The sequence below is a fragment of the Puma concolor genome, chromosome C2, assembly GCF_028749965.1.
Source record: "Puma concolor isolate L17-30 chromosome C2, mPumCon1.1.hap2, whole genome shotgun sequence".
Taxonomy (NCBI): domain Eukaryota; kingdom Metazoa; phylum Chordata; class Mammalia; order Carnivora; family Felidae; genus Puma; species Puma concolor.
Window position 1 is genome coordinate 78043496 of NC_141675.1, and position 22435 is coordinate 78065930.

The 22435-nt window shown below is 43.3% G+C and overlaps 1 protein-coding gene across 1 annotated transcript in view; it reads right to left on the reverse strand.

Moving 5' to 3' along the window:
* Positions 1-734: 734 nt before the first annotated feature.
* ETV5 (ETS variant transcription factor 5) overlaps positions 735-22435 on the reverse strand; it is a 61258-nt gene continuing 39557 nt past the window's right edge. Inside the window, exons 8-13 of the mRNA XM_025913289.2 lie at positions 20047-20306; positions 17970-18029; positions 13118-13186; positions 12785-12954; positions 8336-8437; positions 735-3289 (exon numbers count right to left, since the gene is read on the reverse strand). Of these exons, the coding sequence (XP_025769074.2) occupies positions 3068-3289; positions 8336-8437; positions 12785-12954; positions 13118-13186; positions 17970-18029; positions 20047-20306 (883 nt within the window). The 3' untranslated portion in view covers positions 735-3067. The remainder of the gene's footprint in view (positions 3290-8335; positions 8438-12784; positions 12955-13117; positions 13187-17969; positions 18030-20046; positions 20307-22435) is intronic.

Consider the following 22435-nt stretch of genomic DNA (forward strand, 5'->3'; position numbering starts at 1 on the left):
CCGACTTGGGCTCAGGTCATGACCTCATGGTTTGTGGGTTCAAGCCTCGTGCAGGCTCTGTGCTGACAGCTCGGAGCCTGGCGCCTGCTTCGGATTCTGTGTCTCCCTCTCTCTCTGCCCCTCTTCCGGTCACACTCGGTCTGTCTCTCTCTCTCAAAAGTAAATAAACATTAAAAAAAATTGTTACTAAGAGTTGGCAGGTAGGTGGGCTTGCGGGGGTGGGGTGGTCTCAGCTCACCACTGGCTGGGAAGGGGACTTCTCTACCTCCTACTCCTTCAGCTCGAATTTTTAGCCACAGTTTAAGAGGGGAGGTGAGGCCAAAGAGCACTGTGCACTAGTTCCAGGTGACTGTTCCTTTAATTCCTCTCTAAATATCTGAGAGAGGGGGGGTAATGGATGGAAGGGGGGGGGGGAGAGAGAGAGAGAGAGAGAGAGAGAGAGAGAGGAAGCCAGGTGGCTTCTGCTTGCTTTAAAACTAGAACACTGAAGGGCACCTGGGTGGCCCAGTCGGTTCAGAATCCAACTCTTGGTTTTGGCTCAGGTCATGATCTCCCAGTTCTCGTGTCTGAGTCCTGTGTCAGGCTCAGTGCTGCTGGTGTGGAGCCTGCTTGGGATTCTCTCTCTCCCCTTCTCTCTACGCCTTCACTGAACTCTCTCAAAATAAATAAATGAACTTAAAAAAAAAAAAATTAGACCACCGAGGGCAAGAAAGAGGCAGGTTTCAGGCACCCGGTAAACTGAAAGCAAACTTCTTTATTGTACACAGTACAGAATATAACGCAGCTTGGCAGGATGCATACGGCCCTGCGCAGGGGAAAGTATTTCAAATCAACTGGCAGGTTAAAGCCTTTCTGCACTGTAGACTTTCCACACTCCGGAAAAGAAGCAAAAATAAAACAACAAAACAAATAAAAAAACCAAAACCATCCGGGAGGTGCATGAGTCCGATGGGAATGCAACGGTGATGCCGCCATCCTAGGTCCCGTGACAGCACAGGCCACGCAGTTACAGCCGGGGAGAGGGGAGCTCGGGCTACAGAGGGTTATTTTCATACTTGCTAAGACAGCGTAAATTCATCAAAAAAAGAAAACCCAAACCAGGATAAGTAAAGAAAGAAAAAACAAATCCTATACAGCATTTACAACAAATAAATCTCTAGCCAGCTGGGGGTAAAATATGCATCTATATATAGACTATGTGGAGGTTAGAGAGCTATAAATATGGTTTGGAAAGAGTCCTTTGATGAGAGTACAATGCTAATTAAGGCCCAAGCTAGAGGTTCAATACCTTTGTGGGCTAATTAGCTTCCAATAGAGGAAAACCTCCTGTTTTCAGAGCTGTAAAACGCACCCCCTTATCCCTAGGACCCTCTTCACAGACATGCTGCTGGTCTTAAGGGGGACTGTTTGAGACGGTAGTGCACCCCATTCGTAGGAAAACAAATCAAAGCCTGTTTCTTCCGCTCACCATGTCGGCACGGTCTTCCCCGTATGAAGAACAGCAGTCGTTCCTGACGTGCTGAGTGCCGTGGGGAGCACGGAATCCTACCAGCAGGGCAGGTAGCAAGGTACCACCACCTCCTAAGAACTTTTCCTCTACTTCGAGGCCAACTTTCACATAGCTTTAGCTGGGTTGTTTAAAACTTTTCCAATATAATACAGCAATCAGAATAGCTTTTTTTTTTTTTTTTTTTGAAGGTGGCAAGAAACTAAAACGCTAGCACTGTTTTTACCTGTCAGTGTCACACGTACATCTGAAACCCTACCGAATCATATGCAGGGTTTAAAGTCCAAGGATTAAAGGAAAAAAAAAAAAAAGAAGGAAACAAAACAGACGAATGAAATGGAAATTGTCATCAGTCACGCCCAGGGAGAAATCCCCAGGGTTCCCACCAGGTGGCCAGGTTTCAAATGGACATGATATGTATTATGTACATATGCTTTCCAGAGAGGGCGTGTTAGAGAACGCGGGGAACTATACACATAGAATCTCAGCGGGGTGTCCAGGCTGCCCTGCACACCTCAAAAATGTACAACTCAGGTGCAAATGTTCTGTCAGGCTGTCTGGTGCAGAAAGCACAAAGCAGGCAATAAAGTGGGCTTGGACACTGCTAAGGGCAAGCCCCCAGCAAAGCCCCTTTCAAGCTGCAGCGTCTTCATCGGTCGGCACCGCCCTGCTAAAGGACGCAGTGCGCAGTTACCAAAAGGTTTGTTTTTTTTTTTTGCTTTAAATACCAAAACTACAAAAATCAGTTTATAAACTGTTTTTCCAAAACAACCACCAAAACAAAACAATCCCCCGAATCAAAGCAAAACAAAATACTGTCAAAAGTGTAAATCACCCTTCTGAAATGAAAGCCATCCACACACGGCCGTGTGACTGGGAAGAGAAAGGGGGCTTGTTCTACTTGGTGACCACATGGCTAGAAGGTTCCCAAGAGTAGCAATGGTTTATTATTTGAGAACCATGGAGTGGGTAACAGCTGTTCTGACTTCCCCCCCGCCCCCATCCTTCTTTCTAGACCAAGGGGGAAACATTTCAGATTGAGCTAGAAGAACTCTCCAGATTTTAAGATCCATTTTTAACCCTTCATGGTTTGAGCCTCCCCGACTTCGTAGCCTACCTACTCTTCTACAGGTTTGTCATTTCTTGTTCAATAAATTGTGCAAATCAGAGCCCTTCTACGTAAAGGCAATTAGTAGTCCGTGATCAATGCAGATTGTCACACACTCCGTCCTGGTTTGTGGGCACTAACCTGAACAAGGTATTGCTTTGCATATATTGTCCATGGGAAGGAGGCTCCATTTCAATCTCTTCCCAGAAACCTTGTCAGGGTCAGAGCTGAGGCACCAGCCTTTTGGTGGTTTCTCTGCCCCTCCCTGTCCCCACTCCCCAGCCAAGGTATCGGTCTTTAAGGGTGCCAATCCAGAGACAGCTTGAGTTCTCCAGATAATACTCAAAGGGCAAGCTTTAGGAACAGCCAAAAACACAAACAAAACCACTGCCCTCATTTGCCTGAATGGGAACTGCTAGCTCTAGGGTTTGGCCGCTTAGCCGCTCAGAAACTTAGTAAGCAAAGCCCTCGGCATAGGGGAGGCTGCTGCAGCGATCCACGTCCAGGAGGTAAGCCGGGTTGTCTTCAAAGTGGGTCAGTGGCAGGGTATCCTCCTCGTTGAGGTGACACTCAGACTCTGCCTTCAGGAACGGACGCTGGTTGTCAGGGAAGGCCATGGAGAAAAGGGCATCCGGGTCACAGACAAATTTATAGACGTATCGCTCCCCAGCCACCTGAGAGAGAAAACACGCTTTATAAGGCCCAGCTGGAACAGGGCACGGGGGGGGGGGCGGGGAGGATGGGAACCAAAGGTAGGATAATGAGATAATTGAACGTCATCAAGTTCTCAAGGAGCCAGGGACCAAAGGAGGCTCATTAGTAGTTGATTGTCCAAATCATTCAGATTTACTTTGATAAATCTTGGGGACCTGTTAGCTGCCAAGCGTTGGGTTGACACCACAGCTCGGCGCTTGAAAAAGAAGATACCCGAATTTCAAGATCACACTAGATAGGCTATTTTATTTATTTGATAGGCTCTTTAATTTTTTAAATGCTTTTTAATTTGTTTTTGAGAGAGGGAGAGGGAGAGAGAGAATCCCAAGCAGGCTCTGTGCTGCAGAGCCTGGCGTGAGGCTGGATCCCATGAACCTGTGAGATCATGACCCGAGCCGAAATCCAGAGTCGGATGCTTAACTGACTGAGCCACCCAGGAACCCCAAGGCTTTTATTTAAACAATTTTTTAAGTTTATTTATTTATTTTGAGAGAGAGGGAGAGACTGAGTGTGCGTGAGTTGGGAAGGGACAGAGAGAGCATCCCAAGTGGGCTCCACGCTGTTGTGCAGAGCCAGACATGAGGCTCTAAATCAGGAACCATGAGACGGAGACCTGAGCCAAAATCAAGAGTCGGACGCTTAACTGACGCAGCCACCTAGGCTCCCCTAGATAAGTTCTTTTAGAGACCTCTCACTGTGTTATACTCATTACCTAGGAAGAAAGCTTACAATGAGGCTGGTGCTTAGTGTTACAAGGGGGATTGAAAGGTTAAATGCAGCACAGGGACCACGTTTTCCGTTACCTCCAAGGCTCACAGTCTTCACCCTCCAGCTTTGTTATTCTGAAGGGCTAGGAATTTGATCAGAGAGCCTACGTGGGAACTTAAATTTGTCCTAAAGCCAAGTAGAGTTGCTTTTTGGCTTACCTGTGGTTTTACATTATGCATTCCATGGTTCTGCTACACTGAAGAACTGCTAACGACCTTTTAATGAATTTTATGCATGATAACATTATTAGAACCAAAAGGTCTTGACTCAAAGGCCTCACAATGCAGTTCGAGGAGCCATCTAGGTCAATGGGATCACCTGTTCTCTGCTGGTTGTTTAGCATCGGCACAAGAAGACACATACCACTCAAAATCAAACCTGATAATGCGCTTCACTTGGGTAATGCAAAGGGGCAAGGGAAGGCAGCTAAAATTACTGATAAAATAAACATTTTAGACTCAAAAATTCAAAAGATTGAGTTTAACCCTGCCCTTCGGTCATTCTGTTGTGATTGTAAAATCTTTTTTTGAATTTTTTAAAATCTTTATTTTTGAGAGAGAGAGAGAGAGAGAGTGGAGGAAGGGCAGAGAGACGGGAGACACAGAATCCGAAGCAGGCATTAGGCTTTAACCTGTCAGCACAGAGCCCAGTGTGGGGCTGGAACCCATGAACTGTGAGATCGTGACCTGAGCCGAAGTCGGACGCTTAACCAACTAAGCCACCAGGTGCCCCATAAAATCTCTTTTTAATTGCAGAGATATGCCTTTGCTTCCAAATCTTGGGTTTAACAAATCTGTGGCTACAGAGGCAGGTTGTAGAAGTAACAGAATTATCCTAATAGGTCTCGGGTGCCTGGGTGGCTCAGGCAGTAAAGTGTCCGACTCTTGATTCTGGCTTAGGTCATGAGCTCACGGTCGTGAGATCGAGCCCTGCATTGAGCCACACGTTGGGCTCAACGCTGGGCATGGAACCTGCCTAGGATGCTCTCTTTCCCTTTCTGTCTCTCCCACACTCACGCTGTCTCTCTTTCTTACGGAAAATAAATAAATAAAGCTAAAAAAAAAAAAGAATTATCCTAATAAGGCCTAAAAGCTTATTTTATGGTGATACTTCTGTCTAGTCACCAGAACATGGCTGTCTGCACCAACGTTCTTTGGAACTTAAACACTAGGAGTTAGGGGCTATGTATGAAACTGGACAGTTAGGATCTTCACCAAAGCAAGACTTAAGGGTGGCAGATGTACACAATTAATCATCCCTATTTGGATTTTTTAAGCTATAGATTTACACTAAATCTTGGATTCCCTCCCTCAAAAGCCAGTACATGTATGTAGAAGAATGAGGCAGGAGGGCATAGTGGAAACAACATAAGATCAGGGGCCAGGACTTGATAGCTTCCTATCCTGGTTCAGTTACTAATGAGTCTTAACCTCTGTGAACCTCAATTTTCCCTTTCAAGAATTGAGGGTATGGGACTATAGCTTTTTAAAATTTCTCCCACATGGGCATGCTATCATTCATCTTTAATTAGTTCTCATTTACTCATGGGACATATGACCAATACAACAAAAATCCCTTACACTGACTGGATAGTGCATTACCATCTCTGGAACATTTTCCCATAAATTACCCTGTGAAATTGCTGCAACATTTTTCATCTCCATTTTTATTGGGAATAGAGTCTTTGGGAGGTTAATACAAAGCGTACAACTAATAAATGGGAGTGTTAGGATCTGAACCCATTCAAGTTCATTCCCTGTGCCTTCCTTTACTCTTTGCCTGTTTTATTCTCAGAAATGAAGTTCTCTTCTACTTCCTTAAAAAACAAGGACCTAGTCATAGGGACTACTAGTTCAAGTTCCAGATTGGATCTGGAGTTGGAAACAGCAAAGGAATAATAATAGCTCATCTTCCTGAATTTAGGATTCCACCTGATAGTATTAACATTAAAATGGTGGCGGGGGAGAGGAGTATGTGTATGTGTAAAGTTTGGGGGAAAGCGGAAAGTGATTGCTAATGGGTTTAGGGTTTCTTTCTGGGGTGATAAAATGTTCTAAAATTGATTGTGGTGATAGTTGCACAACTGTGAATATATTAAAAAACCACTGAATTGCACACTTTACAAAAAGGGGAAGTAGAATAGAGTGATTGCTCATCCTAGAGTCTCTATCAACGCTGTGCCAAGCACTGAAGTGAAACCCTCAGCCCTGTCCCAAAGGAGCTTGCACTGTGAGACTTCATAGAGACAAGTGAGGGATACTGACTAGTAATGAGTAACTTAGAAAAAAGAGACAAGGGCCATGATAGAGATACATGTAGGTGCTGCTGGAAGCAGGAAAGGGACCCAACCCGAGGACTTCAGATTCTTGGAGTGTTAAGGTGATTATTGGCTGGCCAGGCAATGAAGGGACTAGGAATGTTCTAAATCTTAAATAGGATGATAGTTTAATGTGGTTTTTTTCATTTTTTAATATGTTTGATGACTTACATGCATGTGATCTGTATTCTCTGGTAAACAAATACTACATTAATTAAAAGAAAGATGGCTGTGCAAGTGACAGAGGTCAAATGCAGGTAAGGAAACAGATGTTAGGTGATGGTGCCCAGACTGGGAATAGCCTTATAGTCTATATGAAGCACTAAAATACCGTAAGACTTTATTTTTATCTTTACTTTACGTCTTTATCCAGAAGACAATGAAAAGCTGTTTAATATTTGTTAAGCTGGTGAGAGGAATATGGGGTCACATTACCACCTGCCCACGAGAAAGATAAACCTGGCTTCAGCATAGCCAGGTTCTCAACAGCAATGGCCATATGCTTCTGCCAAGTGCATCTTATCGGCCACCACCAGACTGCCGCAACGTGTAAATGTTAGAGTCTGGGTTATAGCACAGCATAAAATATGGTGGCTACGAATGATGAACCAGTGATCTGCCATTGCCATCTTCTGCCTATCCACAGGATTTTCAGACTGTGGTCCTCTCACCGGCCACCCCAATAAGTATTTTGTGCTGGCTTCCTCAAAATACATTTCATCCTTTATTCTGCAAACAACTTGCTACCAAGTGATTCTGCTGCCATTTTATAAACCTTGGGTTTTTAACTTGAGTTCCAGTTTCTATAGGTTTGGAGAGAAAAACAGGATTTCCTTATTCCTCTAACACTATTGAGAATATTAAACCTGCAGCTGCTCTGGAAAACAGTGTGGAGGTTCCTCAAAAAATTAAAAATAGAACTACCCTATGATCCAGCAATAGCAATGCTAGGAATTTACCCAAGGGATACAGGAGTGCTGATGCATAGGGGCACATGTACCCCAATGTTTACAGCAGCGCTTTCAACAATATCCAAATTATGGAAAGAGCCTAAATGTCCATCAATTGATGAATGGATAAAGAAGATGTGGTTTATATTACAACAGAATACTACTTGGCAATGAGAAAAAATGAAATCATGCCATTGGCAGCAATGTGGATGGAACTGGAAGGTAGTATGCTGAGTGAAATAAGTCAGTCAGAGAAAGACAGATACCATATGTTTTCATTCATATGTGGATCTTGAGAAACTTAACAGAAGACCATGGGGGAGGGGAAGGGGAAGGGGAAAAAGATAGTTACAAACAGAGAGGGAGGGAGGGAGGGAGGCAAATCACAAGAGGCTCTTAAATACAGAGAACAAACTGAAGGTCAATGGGGGAGTGGGGGAGAGAGGAAAATGAGTGATGGGCATTGAGGAGGGCACTTGTTGGGATGAGCACTGGGTGTTGTATGTAAGCCAATTTGACAATAAATTATATTAAAAAAAGAATTAAATCAAGATATTTAGAGGTCTAGGTGTTTTGACAACTAAAGATTTCAACTCAGCACTTACGGGAGTAAAGACCTTCAAGTTGATTCCCTGATGTACTCATGTACTATGGATGTAATAGTTGGCCTAAGTTTCTGGACATTTTTGTAATTAGAGGCAGTTTAAATAAAGCAGAGGAGCCTAATTTTCCCATAGCGTGCTCCACATGCAACCTCTGGTTTCTGTGTACCCAAGAGCATTAAGAGTGCTCTTTATATCTCATTTGACTCTTATCTTAAGTCTGCTTTTCCAAGATTTTTTTCCTACAGCAGAATCACTTATGAGGCTGACATTTTCTCCCAGCCATTATAAACAGTCTTATTATGGAAGCCCTTGGCATTTTCTCTGAAAGTGGTCAGAGCAGTCTAGGTGTCTCTCATCATTGCTCACCTTCTGCATGATGCCCTTTTCGTAGTAATAGCGTAGAGAACGGCTGAGCTTGTCATAGTTCATGGCTGGTCGGTTCTTCTGGATGCCCCAACGCCGAGCAACCTAAAGAGACAGGAAGACAGAGAGCAATGGAAACTCATTCCCTGGGCCTGGTGGTTTTCTCCCAATCCCAGGAGAGCCAGTTCTGTAATTTGACTGCTTTGGTCAATGATCCATTTCCCTGACCTGGAAGCAAAATCACTTAATTCCCTCAAGACCAGATGTTCAACAAAGGTGATGATTTAGTCACAACTGCTAAGAGGTGAGATCTAGAGGTGGAAGAATCCTAGCACTTTAAGATTGCAGAGGGCTTGGCTAAGGTCCCAGAGGAAGCAGGCTCTCTAGTGTTTCTCCACATATGAATTATTGACCAATACCCATAGACCATTAACATGTTGCCATTAAGTGCTATGGCTTCTGTAGCAGTCAATAAGGAATAATTAGAGTGGTCATTCTTGAAACATTAGAAACACACTAGTGAGTTGCTAATGGGCCAGCAGAGCAAAAGTTCAATTCTAATAAGATTGGCGAGGGGCTGGGAGCTGTTTACTTACTGCAGCTCATGGAGTAAGGGGGAACCGGATCATTCCAGCCCACTGCCATCCAATCCCCTGCTCCCAGCGGACTTACAGAATGGACATTAAGACATGCAGCACCATTATCCACTTAATGAAAAATTAACAGGGCTTCCCAAACAGTTATGAAGTGCATTATACCCAACCCAGGCCACCTGAGGTGCAGTGATGGGGATGTAACCGGAGCTTTGGGCGAAGAAGCCTTACAGCAAAAAAACGTCCTAGTAGGCTTTCCCAATCATCAGGACAGCCAAGCAACTTCTGTTCTCAAGTATCTCAACATCCAAACCCTACCTGTAAGGATGACTGTCCAAGGAGAAGAATAACTCCAGAAACATGAGTCTCCTCAGAGGTCTTTAAGTGTATGTAAACCAGGGGTTCATGTTTTGAAAATTTGAGATCGCTTTTGGAAACTTAAAAAAACAAACAAACAAAATAACTGTATTCCTTTGATCTTTAAAAAACCAGATGTTACACACAAAATGGGAAGTAGGAAGACTGCGAACGGGAAAGTGGGTCATAAAAAACGCATTTCACTTAAAGTTATTTCCTTAAAGTATTTGGGCAGAATGAAAGCAACATCTTCTGAAGTCAGGATTCTAAGCTGACCTTTAAAAAAATATCAGAAATGATCTGATAAGCAAGGAAGAATGCGTCTGTCCTAATTACATTAGAATAATTCAATAGCCATGATTCCCCTCTGCCTTGCAACAGACCATGTGAAAGTTAACTTTCCATTTGTTTGCCTCACGCCCCTATGGCAAACACGATGTCCCTGGCTCTCCCTTCCCCATACTGCACCCATTCAACTCCATCTTTGAAATAGCCAAAAAGGCACAATTAAGCAAAAATCCATCCCTTGGTTAGAGAAGATACAACACTTTAAGCCGGAAGAAATAGTGGTAAAAGGGAAACCTGCTAAACCAATTCAGGTCTTTCTACCCTGTTCAAAAGCAATGACACCATAAAGCTGTCCTTGAAGTACTATGAGCCGTCAAGTGACACAGGGGGCCTTACAAAAGAAGCCCAGCCTCAACGTCTTACTGTATTCGGTGGTGGAAACTAACTCTTGAACATTCTCCAACTTCAGCCTTGGCCTCTCCTTGCTGTCACTTGCATATGCAATAGCTTACTGGAGAGAGGTTGTGCATATGCGCTGACTTTGAAGCAGCTCTGGTAGCCATAGTTACTGACTCATCCTCTTTGGCCAGGGCCCTGTGATTCAATAGCCCTCCCCAGTAAGGCATGATACGGCACACTGAAGGCTGTGGAAATGAGGGCTGCCCCATTTCTGGGGGAAGGGGAGCAGGCAATAGCTTGTCAGCAGCTCTTTCTTTCATTTTTTCCATTCATTACTTCGATAACATGCCTCTTGAGGACGGAGGCTGAAAGAGTTAAAAGACTCACATTTCTTTTCCTCCCTTTTCAAGAGAGAGCAAGCCACAGCACAAGGAGCGGCTCTTTCTAGCAGCCCATCCTTTTAAACCTCCCCATGGCATCAGTTATCTGCCACATGTTCAACAAACAACCCTACCCCCCAAAATATTCATTAATGCAGATTCACAGTTAAAATGGCTCCAGATTAAAGCCGAGTCAGTCATAATTGAGAGGGTGCTAAGCTGGATGACTATCAAAAGACATTTGATTAGGGGGCCTGCCAAAACGCAGTTCTAAAACCACAATTTCCATGCACAGTGTAATGGATATTATGGATAATTACCCAGAGTGCACTACTCAGCCACACAGCTGCCTACAATTACGTCCCAAACAGCTTCCTCCTCCGCTTCACCCTTCAAGCTCCCCCCATGACAACGTCTTACAGCCTTTTCGAGGAGTTGGTATCTTCCTGACTTTAACAAAGAGTAGGGATGGCCAAAGTTATACAACCAGCAGGTTAAGAAAACCAAGGCTGCAGGCTGTGTGTCCTGAGGCCCAAGTGCACACACAGAACAGAATCGGTCCTAGAACATCAGAGAATAGAACATTCAGAGTTCAGGGAATGCTGGGGGATTTCAAGGTGGAGTGGAAGGAAGTACTTCCTGAAGAAACAAAGCTGTCCAGTCAGCCGAGGGAGGCTCAAGGCCACCACAGGCCTCTGGTGCGACCTGGCTACTTGACATTTATGAGCATTTTGGATTAATATTAGTTTTTCTATTAAGTACGAAAGCAGGGGCCCTTTACCATCTGTTCATCGTTGTCTTTACCACTGGTAGGAGAGCAGAAGATTCAATAACAGCTTTATAAAGGGTCATAACCAGGTTTACCTGCAGCTGCACAGCCTGTGCTTAGGCCTGAGGCAGTGGCAATAAAGTAATAAAAGCTCCTGCTTGTGAAATGAGATAAATCAATAAGGGCTGCCCACATGACAGATTTGCTTTCGAAAAGCCTCAGTGAGTCTAGGCAACATGCTTTCCTCAAGCGTCATATAAACCTGGCTGTGATATCAGGAAAAGGATGTGGGGTGGGGGGCTCTCCAGTAGGGCTCCATTTGTACATGACTTAGCCCAGAAGAAACCTTAGAAAAACACAGTAGTACTAAACTCTGGCTTTGAAGGGAGACTGAGTCTTAACAGAAACTGTTTACGATAGATGTTGACGCATTTCCATTTTCATGAATGATACAAGACAGGGAACACCATACAGCTTCTTTTTATAACTGCCTTTAATGAAGCCTTTCTTATCAGTCCTATCAGTCAGGATTCTTTATAAATTCCCAATCCACATAGTCTCCTTTTCTCATCTTAACTTTCAGATCATTTTCTTTTTCTAAACCAAGTGCCAAGTAGTTACTTCCTGCTGTTAACTCCCAGACCGACTATCCCCTTGGTGTGCTGAGTGAGCCTTGGTGTTAATCAAACAACATCTAAAACTGTAATTCTTGCTCAAATACCTTCCAATAGGACTGTTCCCATTTCGATTAAACCCAACCCAAAGACAACTTCTGCTCTGCTGGTTTAATATATAATGCCTAGGTATATGCTACCAAAAGAAGCATATGTCAAGATCTTCAGGGCAGGGTTTTTTTCCCCCCATTTATGATCTCTTTAGATTTTAAATCGAATAGAAATTTAAAATCAGCGCTTTTGGAATATGCCAAACTGAAACCATGATTTAATTCACTTTGTTACGTGATATTCAGGAAAGGCATTTTGTGTATTTTCTCCATTGAAGAAATGGTATTGGTATTATCTGTAGGCCTATCTGTCAACAGTTCTGGGCAAAGGACAGTAATAATGTTTCTTTGTCTATTAAAATAATGAAGGTTTGGGGTCACCTCTCAACTATTGTGATGCCACGTGATAAGCTTAAAAAAAAAACTAAGCTCATAAGACTGACCCATTTCTGATCACTTTATTTGTCTAGGTTAGAGCCATTTGAAATATGCTGTGGGGAAGTTGCATCTTATGTTACCAAAATGTCACACAGTGTGTCCGCGTAGCCTCAAACGTAGCCTGACACATACGAGGACCAACACCAAAACAAGCTGGTATCACGAGACAACACTTGAGAAAGACTTTCCAAGACGGAAAACAGACGTTCTCTAAATGCAAGTCTTTGTGGCCTCACTCTATAGATTATGCAGATGTTTAACTAATACTTTTTGTGTTTTCTCCAGTGGAGAACCCTGCGTGTCCCTGAACTGTAAACTGTCCTATCGATAGGAAAAGAACTGCCGAGCCCATTGGCCAGGTCAGAGCGTGAATGAGAAGGAAGAGTGTATTTCGTACAGTGAAAAGCCTCAATGGAGAACTAAACGAGCACCCGTCACCATCACCATCATCTTCATCATCATCATCAGTGGGTCAAGTATCATCCAAGTCTAGCCAGTGCTTACCTCCTCAGGTTCGATCAGCTTAAACTCCATGCCACGACCCGTCCAGGCAATGAAGTGGGCATTGGCTGGGTCATCAAGCAGGGTAACCAGGAACTGCCACAGCTGAAGGGAACCTCGTCTCTGATAAGGGGGCCCCTCCCGATACATGGTGGGCTCTTGTTTGACTTTGCCTATTTGGGACAAGGATATACATGCAATACTTTAGTCTTAAGTTTCTCAGGCGTCTCAGGCATGAAGGAGTTGATCTTGCCGACTCGGTGTTAACAACACTGACTGAGGCTCTCTGACATCTCCAACACTCTGGCTTAGCAACAAACTGGAGAGGCTACTTACCTTCCAGTCTCTCAGGAACAACACAAGTGTCGTCAAAGTACACCCGGGGATCTTTTTCATATGAAAAGCCTGAAGGAAAGTTAAAAAGAAAGACCATGTTGCTTGACAAACTCGATCTGTATTCTACTAACACTCTGGATTTAAGGACTAAAATGGAATTCTACTATTTCAGGTCTGAAGGCGTATTAATTGCGGTATGCGTGCGAGTCTGAATTTGGGGGGCTTCAAAAGGACTTAGGCATTTGTGTTCTGATGTCTTAGTCCTGCTATTCGAGCTAAGACTGCAGGGAAGCGCTGAGTCATGGGTGAGTTCCTTCACATCTTGTTATGAGGTCTGTGTGGGTCATTGTTGCTGTGGCTAAGCTTTTATATCTGAAAAGGCATCTCATCTATTTCCATTGGCCTAGCTGGGAGGATTTGGTTGATCTGCACGTAGTCTTGCCATTTTCCTTCTAGCAAATATTAATTTCAACCTTTCCTACGAATCGTCAAGGCTGCCACTGTACCCCATTCAATTATGAAGGAGCTTAGAGGGTAGACAATGTTGCCAAAATGAGTAAAGACATGGGCCTGGGGAGGACTGTGACCAGCAATAAGTTTAAAAGCAGGTTGGCGGTATTATCACCAGACATAATGGAGGAAATCTGAAGAGATTTCTTCTAGCAAGAAAACTTATTCATTGTCTAGACAATAAAACAGAGGTCAAAAAAGGGGAGCTGATGGGCTCAACACATGGAAATGGAAATGAAAGGAAGGTAGGGCAAAAAATGAAAGGGGTCAAGGAGAAGGAAGGATGGCCAGCATTCTCAGTCCACAAACCCTTAATAGGCATTCCATGCTGACCACCACGTCACGTCACCAGGCACCCTGACAAGATCAGTGTTCAGTTCAAAGCTGGTTAATAGACAGGCTTGATGGGGACCACATCCTTCCCTGTGGCCTAGCCTGGGTCTGACGTGTGAGCATGCCAAGCACACTGTCCTCTACCAGCACGCCCCTCAGGAGAGAGCCCTAGCAGCTCCTGTGTGCTAAGCCATGCGCCCCGTTCCATTCATCTGGCTGCGGGGTACAGGCTACGTGTGTTGGGTATGTCGTGGGGAGAGGCTGGGGGAGCTGCTCTGCAGTGAAGGACTGGCATTAGATGCTGAGAGGGATTTGCTAGGACTTGAAAAACCCGCGGGGAAAGACGCCAAGAAATAAATAATCTGCTGTTCTTTAAGATCAAGTTCTCGGCAGGACCAGCACCATTTTTAAGAGGCCTGGGACGGGAAAGCACTGCCCAGCTTGGAGGAAACTGAGATTATTTTGAGGTTTGTATTATTCTCAGCCCCGAGCGCTATTTCTGTTTATTTAACAACATCAAAGGAAGCATATTTTATTAGCATTTATTTATTATTTAATCCAATAAATATTTATGCCAGGCACTGTGCTAGAAGGGGGTAGATAAGAAGAATACAGACTCGGTGCTTGCTCTCATGGAGCTTGTATCCCGACTGGGGGACACACACCAAAAAGGCGGGGGGAAAAGTGAGACACAGGGTAGTGTGGAGCATTAAGGAGTGTGGGCCCTGGAGCCAGACTGATGGACCTACATTAGCTGCGTGACCTCTCTGTGCTTGTTTCCTTATCTGCTGACAGGGGAAGATAGCCATTGCTACAGTGTTGTGTGAGAATACAATGAGTCAATATATATTCTGTTACATTGATCTGTTTTATCTTTACGCCAGGGTGCCAAGAGTAGCTCCTGGCACATAAATGTACAATAACTGATAGTTTAAAAAAATGAAGAGAGTAGTTGTACATTGTGATAAGTACTATTAAGAAATTAATTGGATGATGTGAGAGCTTTCTTTTATAATTCTCTGTCATGGATTCTAAATTCCTTGAGGATAAGGACCATGTCCTGAATATCTTAGTATCCTCATATCACCTTGTACATAAGTGCTCAACAAATCTTTGAATAAGTATGAAAGAATCCATTACAAAAAGATTTAAAAATACAATACTAACTTTTTTGAGAGTGAGAAAGAGCGCACACATGCTCGTGAGAGTGGGAAAGGGGCAGAGGGAGAGGGGCAGCATATTAAGCAGGCTCGATGCTCAGCCCTCCATGCAGGGCTCGATCCAACAACCCCGGGATCATGACCTGAGCTGAAATCAACAGTTGGACGCTCAACAAACTGAGCCACCCAGGCGCCCCTACAATGTTAACTTTTAAGTCAGGGATTCAGTGACTCCTATGATATATTTATTTTCCAATCTGGTACTAGGAAACTGACTTTATGACAAACTGTTATACTTTATATTAGCAACAAGAATTACATAACCCCTCATGTTTCTTTCTTCTTCTTCTTTTTTTTTTTTTTTTTTTTGGCCTTGGCTGCTAGGAAGCTATATATTTCCTGACTTTCCACATGGATTTTAACACTCCAGTGATGTCTTAATGGCCTTTATTGTCAAGTCATCATGAATAAACTCCTTCAACGTTTACACATCTGTCAAACTTGCCATGCTATTTTTGGCCCTGTTCTTCCTCTAGGTAAGGACACTACATTCACAGCAAACAGGGGAAAAAAAAATGTACATCTAGATGAAATCCTAGGCTTGGCTTTCAAACCAATCAGATGAAGGTCTGCCGGTGAGAGTCGTTTTGGTGTCTCTGTGGTCACTAGTCCCTGCCACGCGAGGTTCTCTAAAACATCTGCAAGATGCTCTTGATTTAAGTGAAATTTAAGTCAGTTAAATTTGCACCAGCAGTTACATCAGTTGTGGCCACAACCACCAACCACTCCACTGAAGGTGGCAGGAAGGAAGGACCTGTGTGAAGAGCCAAGTGGAAATGAAAGATTCACGTGCTCTGCAGAGATTCCAGGTGAACGCTAAGGCGGGCCGGCTATCTTAGTAATCACAGATGCCAATCAGAAACACTTGTTCCACTAACTGGCGCCTGTGGTCAAGCATATATAAATAAGAAGGAGAAAAAAACCCACGTCACGGTAATTTAGAGCAATTAAGAATGCAGGTCTCTTTGCAAGTAGCTTCCCCGATGTGTGTGGGGTCAGGGAAAGGAATGGGAAAGAGGAGGGGGAAAACACATAAACTCGCCAGATATTCTGTGTGTAGTAAGCAGCCCAAAGCTTTACTAAAAATATTTCCTTTAAGAGCATGCTCCTTCCTAAATGTTGTAATTATGCAAAATGTTTTCCTCCCTCTCTTTCCCCACTCCCTCCCAGTCTGCCTGCTGCAGACATCAACTGCTGCCGCAGAAACATTCGGGAACCTGGAAGAGAGCCCCGCACAGCTGTGCCGGTCGCAGTCAGAGGTCCGGTAGACAGCCCTTCCTTCCCAGGGCTGGACACGCACTCAGAATATTCTCAGGCACCCAATGCAACCACACTGGGTCTTCTCTCTCACCAGGACAGTGGGAAGCAGCTACCCATAGAAATCATGCTTGTAAACCGGTAGCTTACAAAAATGAGCAGATGCTTCCTAGTGCTGTTTTATTAGCTTTTTCAAACCTCCTCAAAACCTCTAGAGAACAGTGGTTGTCAACCTTGGATACACATTGGAGTCACCTGGAGAACTTTAAAAACTAATGCCTAAGCTCCACCCCAGAATTTCTGAGTTACTTGTTCTGGGTGAAGCCTGAACACCAAAAGTTTTAAAAGCTCCTTAGCTGGGGGGCACCTGGGTAGCCCAGTTGGTTAAACGTCTGATTTTTGGCTCAGGTCATGATCTTGCAGTTCGTGGGCTCAAGCCCCGTGTTGGGCTCTGTGCTGACAGCTCAGAGCCCGATTTGGATTCTGTGTCTCCTTGGCTCTCTGCCCCCCCACCCCGCCCCAGGCGCGCATGCGTGTGTGTGCTCTCTCTCTTTCTCAAAAGTAAATAAACATTAAAAAAAAATTTAAAAGCTCCCTAGCTGATTCTAACATGCAGCCAAAGCTGCAACTCATGACACAATAGTAGTTCTAAAACTTGAGAGCCCATCAGGATCACCAGGAGGGCCTGTCACAACACAGACTCCTGGACTCCAGCCCTGAAGCCTCTGATTCCATTTGGGGCGGGGGGGAGCAGGTCCTGAGAACCTGCATTTCTAACAAATCCCAGGTGAAGCTCATGCTATGGGTTTGGGGAATCACACTGCTCTAGGTATTTGAAGACAGATATATATGACAAAAGACAAGACAAACTTCTGTGGAAAATGTTCTAAGAAAAAAACCCATTTCCTGTTTAAGTGTCCAGAGAAGAAGTCCTAAACCCACCATCTCAAGTTGTGATGTAGTTCCCCAGTTCCAGTTTAGGCCAATAATGTTACATATACAGCCATATAAAACCTCCTTGAATGGACATGTGGAAACCAGCTTGGTTTACTGTTTCTTCATGTTATTCCATAAACTCCTAAAAGTTAGAGTCCTTACTATTGAAACTGATGGTGGCGCTCACTGTGTTCAGGAGTGTGCCTCAAGATAACAAGATTACCATCAATTAGCTCCCATTTTCATGACTTAAGAAAGGCTTAACCTCTGATCTCACATCTGAGCCTGGAAGCTGAGCATGTTAAGCTTCCTTGAATATTATTTTATTTTATTTTATTTATTTATTTATTTTTTAATTTTTTTTCCAACGTTTATTTATTTTTGGGACAGAGAGAGACAGAGCATGAACGGGCGAGGGGCAGAGAGAGAGGGAGACACAGAATCGGAAACAGGCTCCAGGCTCTGAGCCATCAGCCCAGAGCCCGACGCGGGACTCGAACTCACGGACCGTGAGATCGTGACCTGGTTGAAGTCGGACGCTTAACCGACTGCGCCACCCAGGCGCCCCAAATATTATTTTAAAAAGCATTACTTGCCTTCATGGTTGCTGGAGAAATACCCCCCTCTGATATAGGACGACTGGCAGTTAGGCACTTCTGAAAGAGAAACAGACACACACGTTGTCAATAGTTTCCGCGGGTGAATCAGCATATGGGTTGAACTGCAGCTCTCCAGTAAGGCCCCCTAAAGCTTCCCCTACCCCAAGGTCATGTCTTTCTGGTCCTGTCCTAGGAAAGAGGTACCACCCTAATAAGTAACATGGGGAACACTGTCACCCACCATTTGAAAGTAGGACTCTTGACTCCTAATCAAGAGAACTAGGAGGGAAAAACGATGCCTCATTCTCATAACATTTTGGAAATTTGCTAACACAGTTAATGGTAGAAAAAGAAACTGGCTTTCAAAAGGCCAAGCTTGGCCTTCTGTTTCTAACTGACTTGGGAGCTTTGGGGTTTGGAGAGGGAGGGGGGGTGCGTTAGATCTTCCCTAATTTGCCCCCCTTTACAGTGGATGGTCACATTCAATTCTACTCTAATGGGTGAAGGTGCTTTTTAGGCCCAAGAGATGAGGGGATTTGAGGTTAGGAAGCTAGGACAAGAGCTGACAGAAGGGAGGGGATTGTAGTTTGCAAGTACATTTCCCCATGTTGGAGCTGGCAGAATCAAACCCATGCTCAAGTGAACTCTTCTTCAAGCATTACATTATCAAGGTGTCTATGGAGAGGAAAGCTGGTGAGCTGAGTTGTGCCCAGTTGGGACACACAAATTACAGATATGGTAACATCTGCTGAATGTCTTGAATTCAGGGATAGTCTGGGGTGAAAAACTCATCAGGACAGATTAAAATGTCAATCCCAAAGGAAAAATGTTGCTGGTCATGCCTGCTCCTGAGAAAAATACATCAAAGCCTTCAGAAGGAAAGCCCAGTGGGAATTTTATAAGCTATCAATACCTATACACTTGATTTTTTTTTTTATCATAAAGCAACAGATGTCTGCCTTCTGTCTACCTCCCCAGGCTTTCTCATAACCCATTTCTGCCTGAATTAATCAATCTACATATTATCTCCCAGAAGGCCAAGAGCAAATTCTATATCCTATTCCATTTGCAAAAAGCATTCAAATACATACTGCCCCACCCCTCCCCAGAGCCTTCAAGAAAAACACCCATGGAAAAGGCTGAAAACCCACACACCACCCTCAAATTCCCTTAGCACCAACTGCAAGAAAAGAGTGAAAAAGTTTAAGCAATTTCTGAAAGAAGAGGAAAAGAGGAGGAGGAAACAGTTTCTAAATGTGCAAACTGTAGAATTCCCACCCTCCTCTCCCCTAATGACCTCATTTAATGTGTCTGGCCTGTAAGGTATGTAGTTAGTGAGTAGTGTGGGGGGTGGCAGGGGGAAAGCTCCCAAGTACAGCTTAAACTTCCTGAAATGCTTCCATTTCTAGACGAGAGGTCCCATAACCAGACAACGGGTGCCCTAAGTCCCCTAACATGTTACCTCTCCCCATGTACACCAGCAGCCTCTGAAGGTTACCAGGAACTTCCCCCAATGAAAGCATTGCAACAGGGCAGTGAATCCCATGAAGCAATCAAGACCACCTTTTCCATGGTGCACCCAGCACTCTGTACTGCTATGTCACCCCAGGTGTGTTCTCAGAGTACCATTCATTCCAAGAAGAGAAAGAATCCCACCCTCCATGTGGACCCTTTTCCTTATGCTCACACTGGGAGTTTATGAGTCTACTGTATTCAAAAAGAAATCCATGAAGCTAGGGGCAGGACTAAAATGCAGAAATGGTATTTCCTTTGTCCAGTGACCCTAAGATAAGGGGTCTTAAAAAGGGCATTGCCAAGACGGGAGCTTCAGTCTTGGACTCGGACGAGTACTCCCCACCACTTTTGAATGCCTCCTGCACTTCCTACCATCCGATGGCTTTTCTGTTTTGTTCTGTATTTGGTTGTGCATCAACAAGTCTGCTTCACTAGTTCCTAAGTTCTTAGAGGGTGATTTTTATAAAATGATTCCCTACGGCCCTGCACACAGAAGACAATACCGACCAGACAGATAAATGAGAGAATGAAGAAAGGAGTGGCATGATTTTATGCTAACCTGAATCAACGCAGTAATCCCGGGGCTCCTGCTTGATGCCCATTGGTGACTGGAACCCATGTGTTGGGGGGCCTGGCATGCCTGGGACCCCGTGTTCATAGAGTGGATCATGGTATTCTTGTTTGAATCCCTGAGGGGGTGGGGGAGCTGCAGGGACAATAGGTTCGGACATTTGCCGGTGGTAATTGGGGCGATTATCTCCAGGAACTCCTGACTGAGGAGGGAAGGGGTGGCAGGGTTCAGACAGTTGTCTCTGAAATCTGTAAGAAGAAAGTAGTTACAGTTTTTAACTAAGAACATGATAAATACCTACTATGATTTAGCACTGGGAATTAGAAGTTCAGACACCCTCTTCCCAAAATTATATGGCATATTTCAGACTTCTTGAGTAAGGGAGTGGCAAAAAAGCGATCAAAGCAATGACATGGTAGCCTCTTATCTCCCATGCATGTTTATTTCATGCACAGTCTATCTGTACAGTTGGGCCAGATTATGTACCTAAATATATCAGACCACTTATCTGCAAATAGTACTAACATATACATATGTTTACTAGTTCATTCATTCTTTCCCCTGTAGACAGAACTCAATTTTAAAGACCAAAGAGTACAAATTCACCACTTAGAAAATGTAATTTAAAAATCCCATTCATAATAGCAATCAAAAACATAAAACCTCAGGGATAATCAGGAAATGTGTAAGCCATATAAGAATAAAAACCTTAAACCTGGGGGTACCTGGGTGGCTCAATCAGTTAACCATCTACCTTTGGCTCAGGTCAGGATCTCACAGTTCGTGATTTTGAACCCTGCTTCTGATTCTCTGCCCCTCCCCTGCTTGCATGTTCTCTCTCTCTCTCTCTCTCTCTCTCAAAAATAAATAATAAAAACCTTTAAAAAAAAAACCCTTAAAACTATTTTTGGAGGAAAAGAAAGAAAATTTAATTAAAGAGGAAATATTTAGGATTTTGAAGCCATTGGTTCCCTGAAAATTATTCTGTAAAAGCAATGCCTTCCCAAAATCAACCGGACAAAATGATTCTAAACTTTATTTAAAATATTAAATAATTGTTGAAAAGAAATAATGATTTTCTATTTCTATTAGATATTCACAACTTTTGTAAAATTGCAATAATTAAAACAGTAATACAAGGAATGAAAGATAGGCATATCAAAGGAACTGAATGTGAAGTCATAAAATGTCGAGTGTATTCTAAAATCTAGTACTTGCTAAAGTTTTAGCATTTCAAATTAATGGTGGAAAAGTTAGATCCTGTTTTATACCATATGTCAAAACCAATTTCATATGGATTCAAGATTTCAATGTGAAACCTTAGTGGTAGAGTAAATATATATATATGAAAATATATGATCTTGGAGTGAGGGAAAACCTTTCTACACATCATACCAACAGCAGAAATCATCGAGATAAATATGGATATTCCTCATTGTATAAATCTCTATAGTTCAAAAAACACCACAAACAAAATAAAAAGAAAACAAACTGAAGAAAACATCTGTAACAGTCAGAAAATACCAGAAAAAATAAACAAAACCCAAACTAAAACAAGCTGGGGAAAAGTCTCTAACAGATACAGCACTGTTAAATTTGTTGACAGAAGCAGCCTTTAAAAATCAGTAAAGAATGAATATCCTATGGCGCCTGGGTGGCTCAGTCGGTTGAGTGTCTGGCTTCAGCTCAGGTCATGATCTCGTGGTTGATGAGTTTGAGCCCGAGCCCCATGTCGGGCTCTGGGCTGACAGCTCAGAGTCTGGAGCCTGCTTCAGGTTCTGTGTCTCCCTCTCTGTTTCTGCCCCTTCCCCGCTCACGCTCTGTCTCTTTCTATCTCAAATATAAATGAACATTAAAAAAAAATTATGAATATCCTGGTAGAAAAAAATGGGCTAAGAATACAGATAGGAAAATCAGTAAAGAAGAAATACTAATGATCATAAACAAACAAAAGGTTCAAGTTCATTAGTAATTGGAAAAGTACTAAGAGAGAACAGGTTTGTCCTGGTTACTTGGAGGATGAACAGGCAGCTAATAAATCTGTGCCTGGCACATAAAAAGCGCTGTTAGCTACAAGGATGGGCACCAATGTGGCTCAGTACATTATGATATGGCTACTCAGTTGAAAGCAACAAATATGATGTAATATACAAATATGTAAGAACCTGGAAAGGTATTTTTGATATATTGTGAAAAAGTACAAAGAACATCAAATTTTTGCAAAAATAAAAAGTACTTATGAAAAAAAAAGTATTTGTGGTGTCATACAAAATCCTGGGAAGAGCTGCACCTAAATGTGAATACTGCTTATCTTTGGTTGATTATGATTTTAGGTGATTTTTTTTTGTTCATCTACAATTTAATAAATATGCGTTAT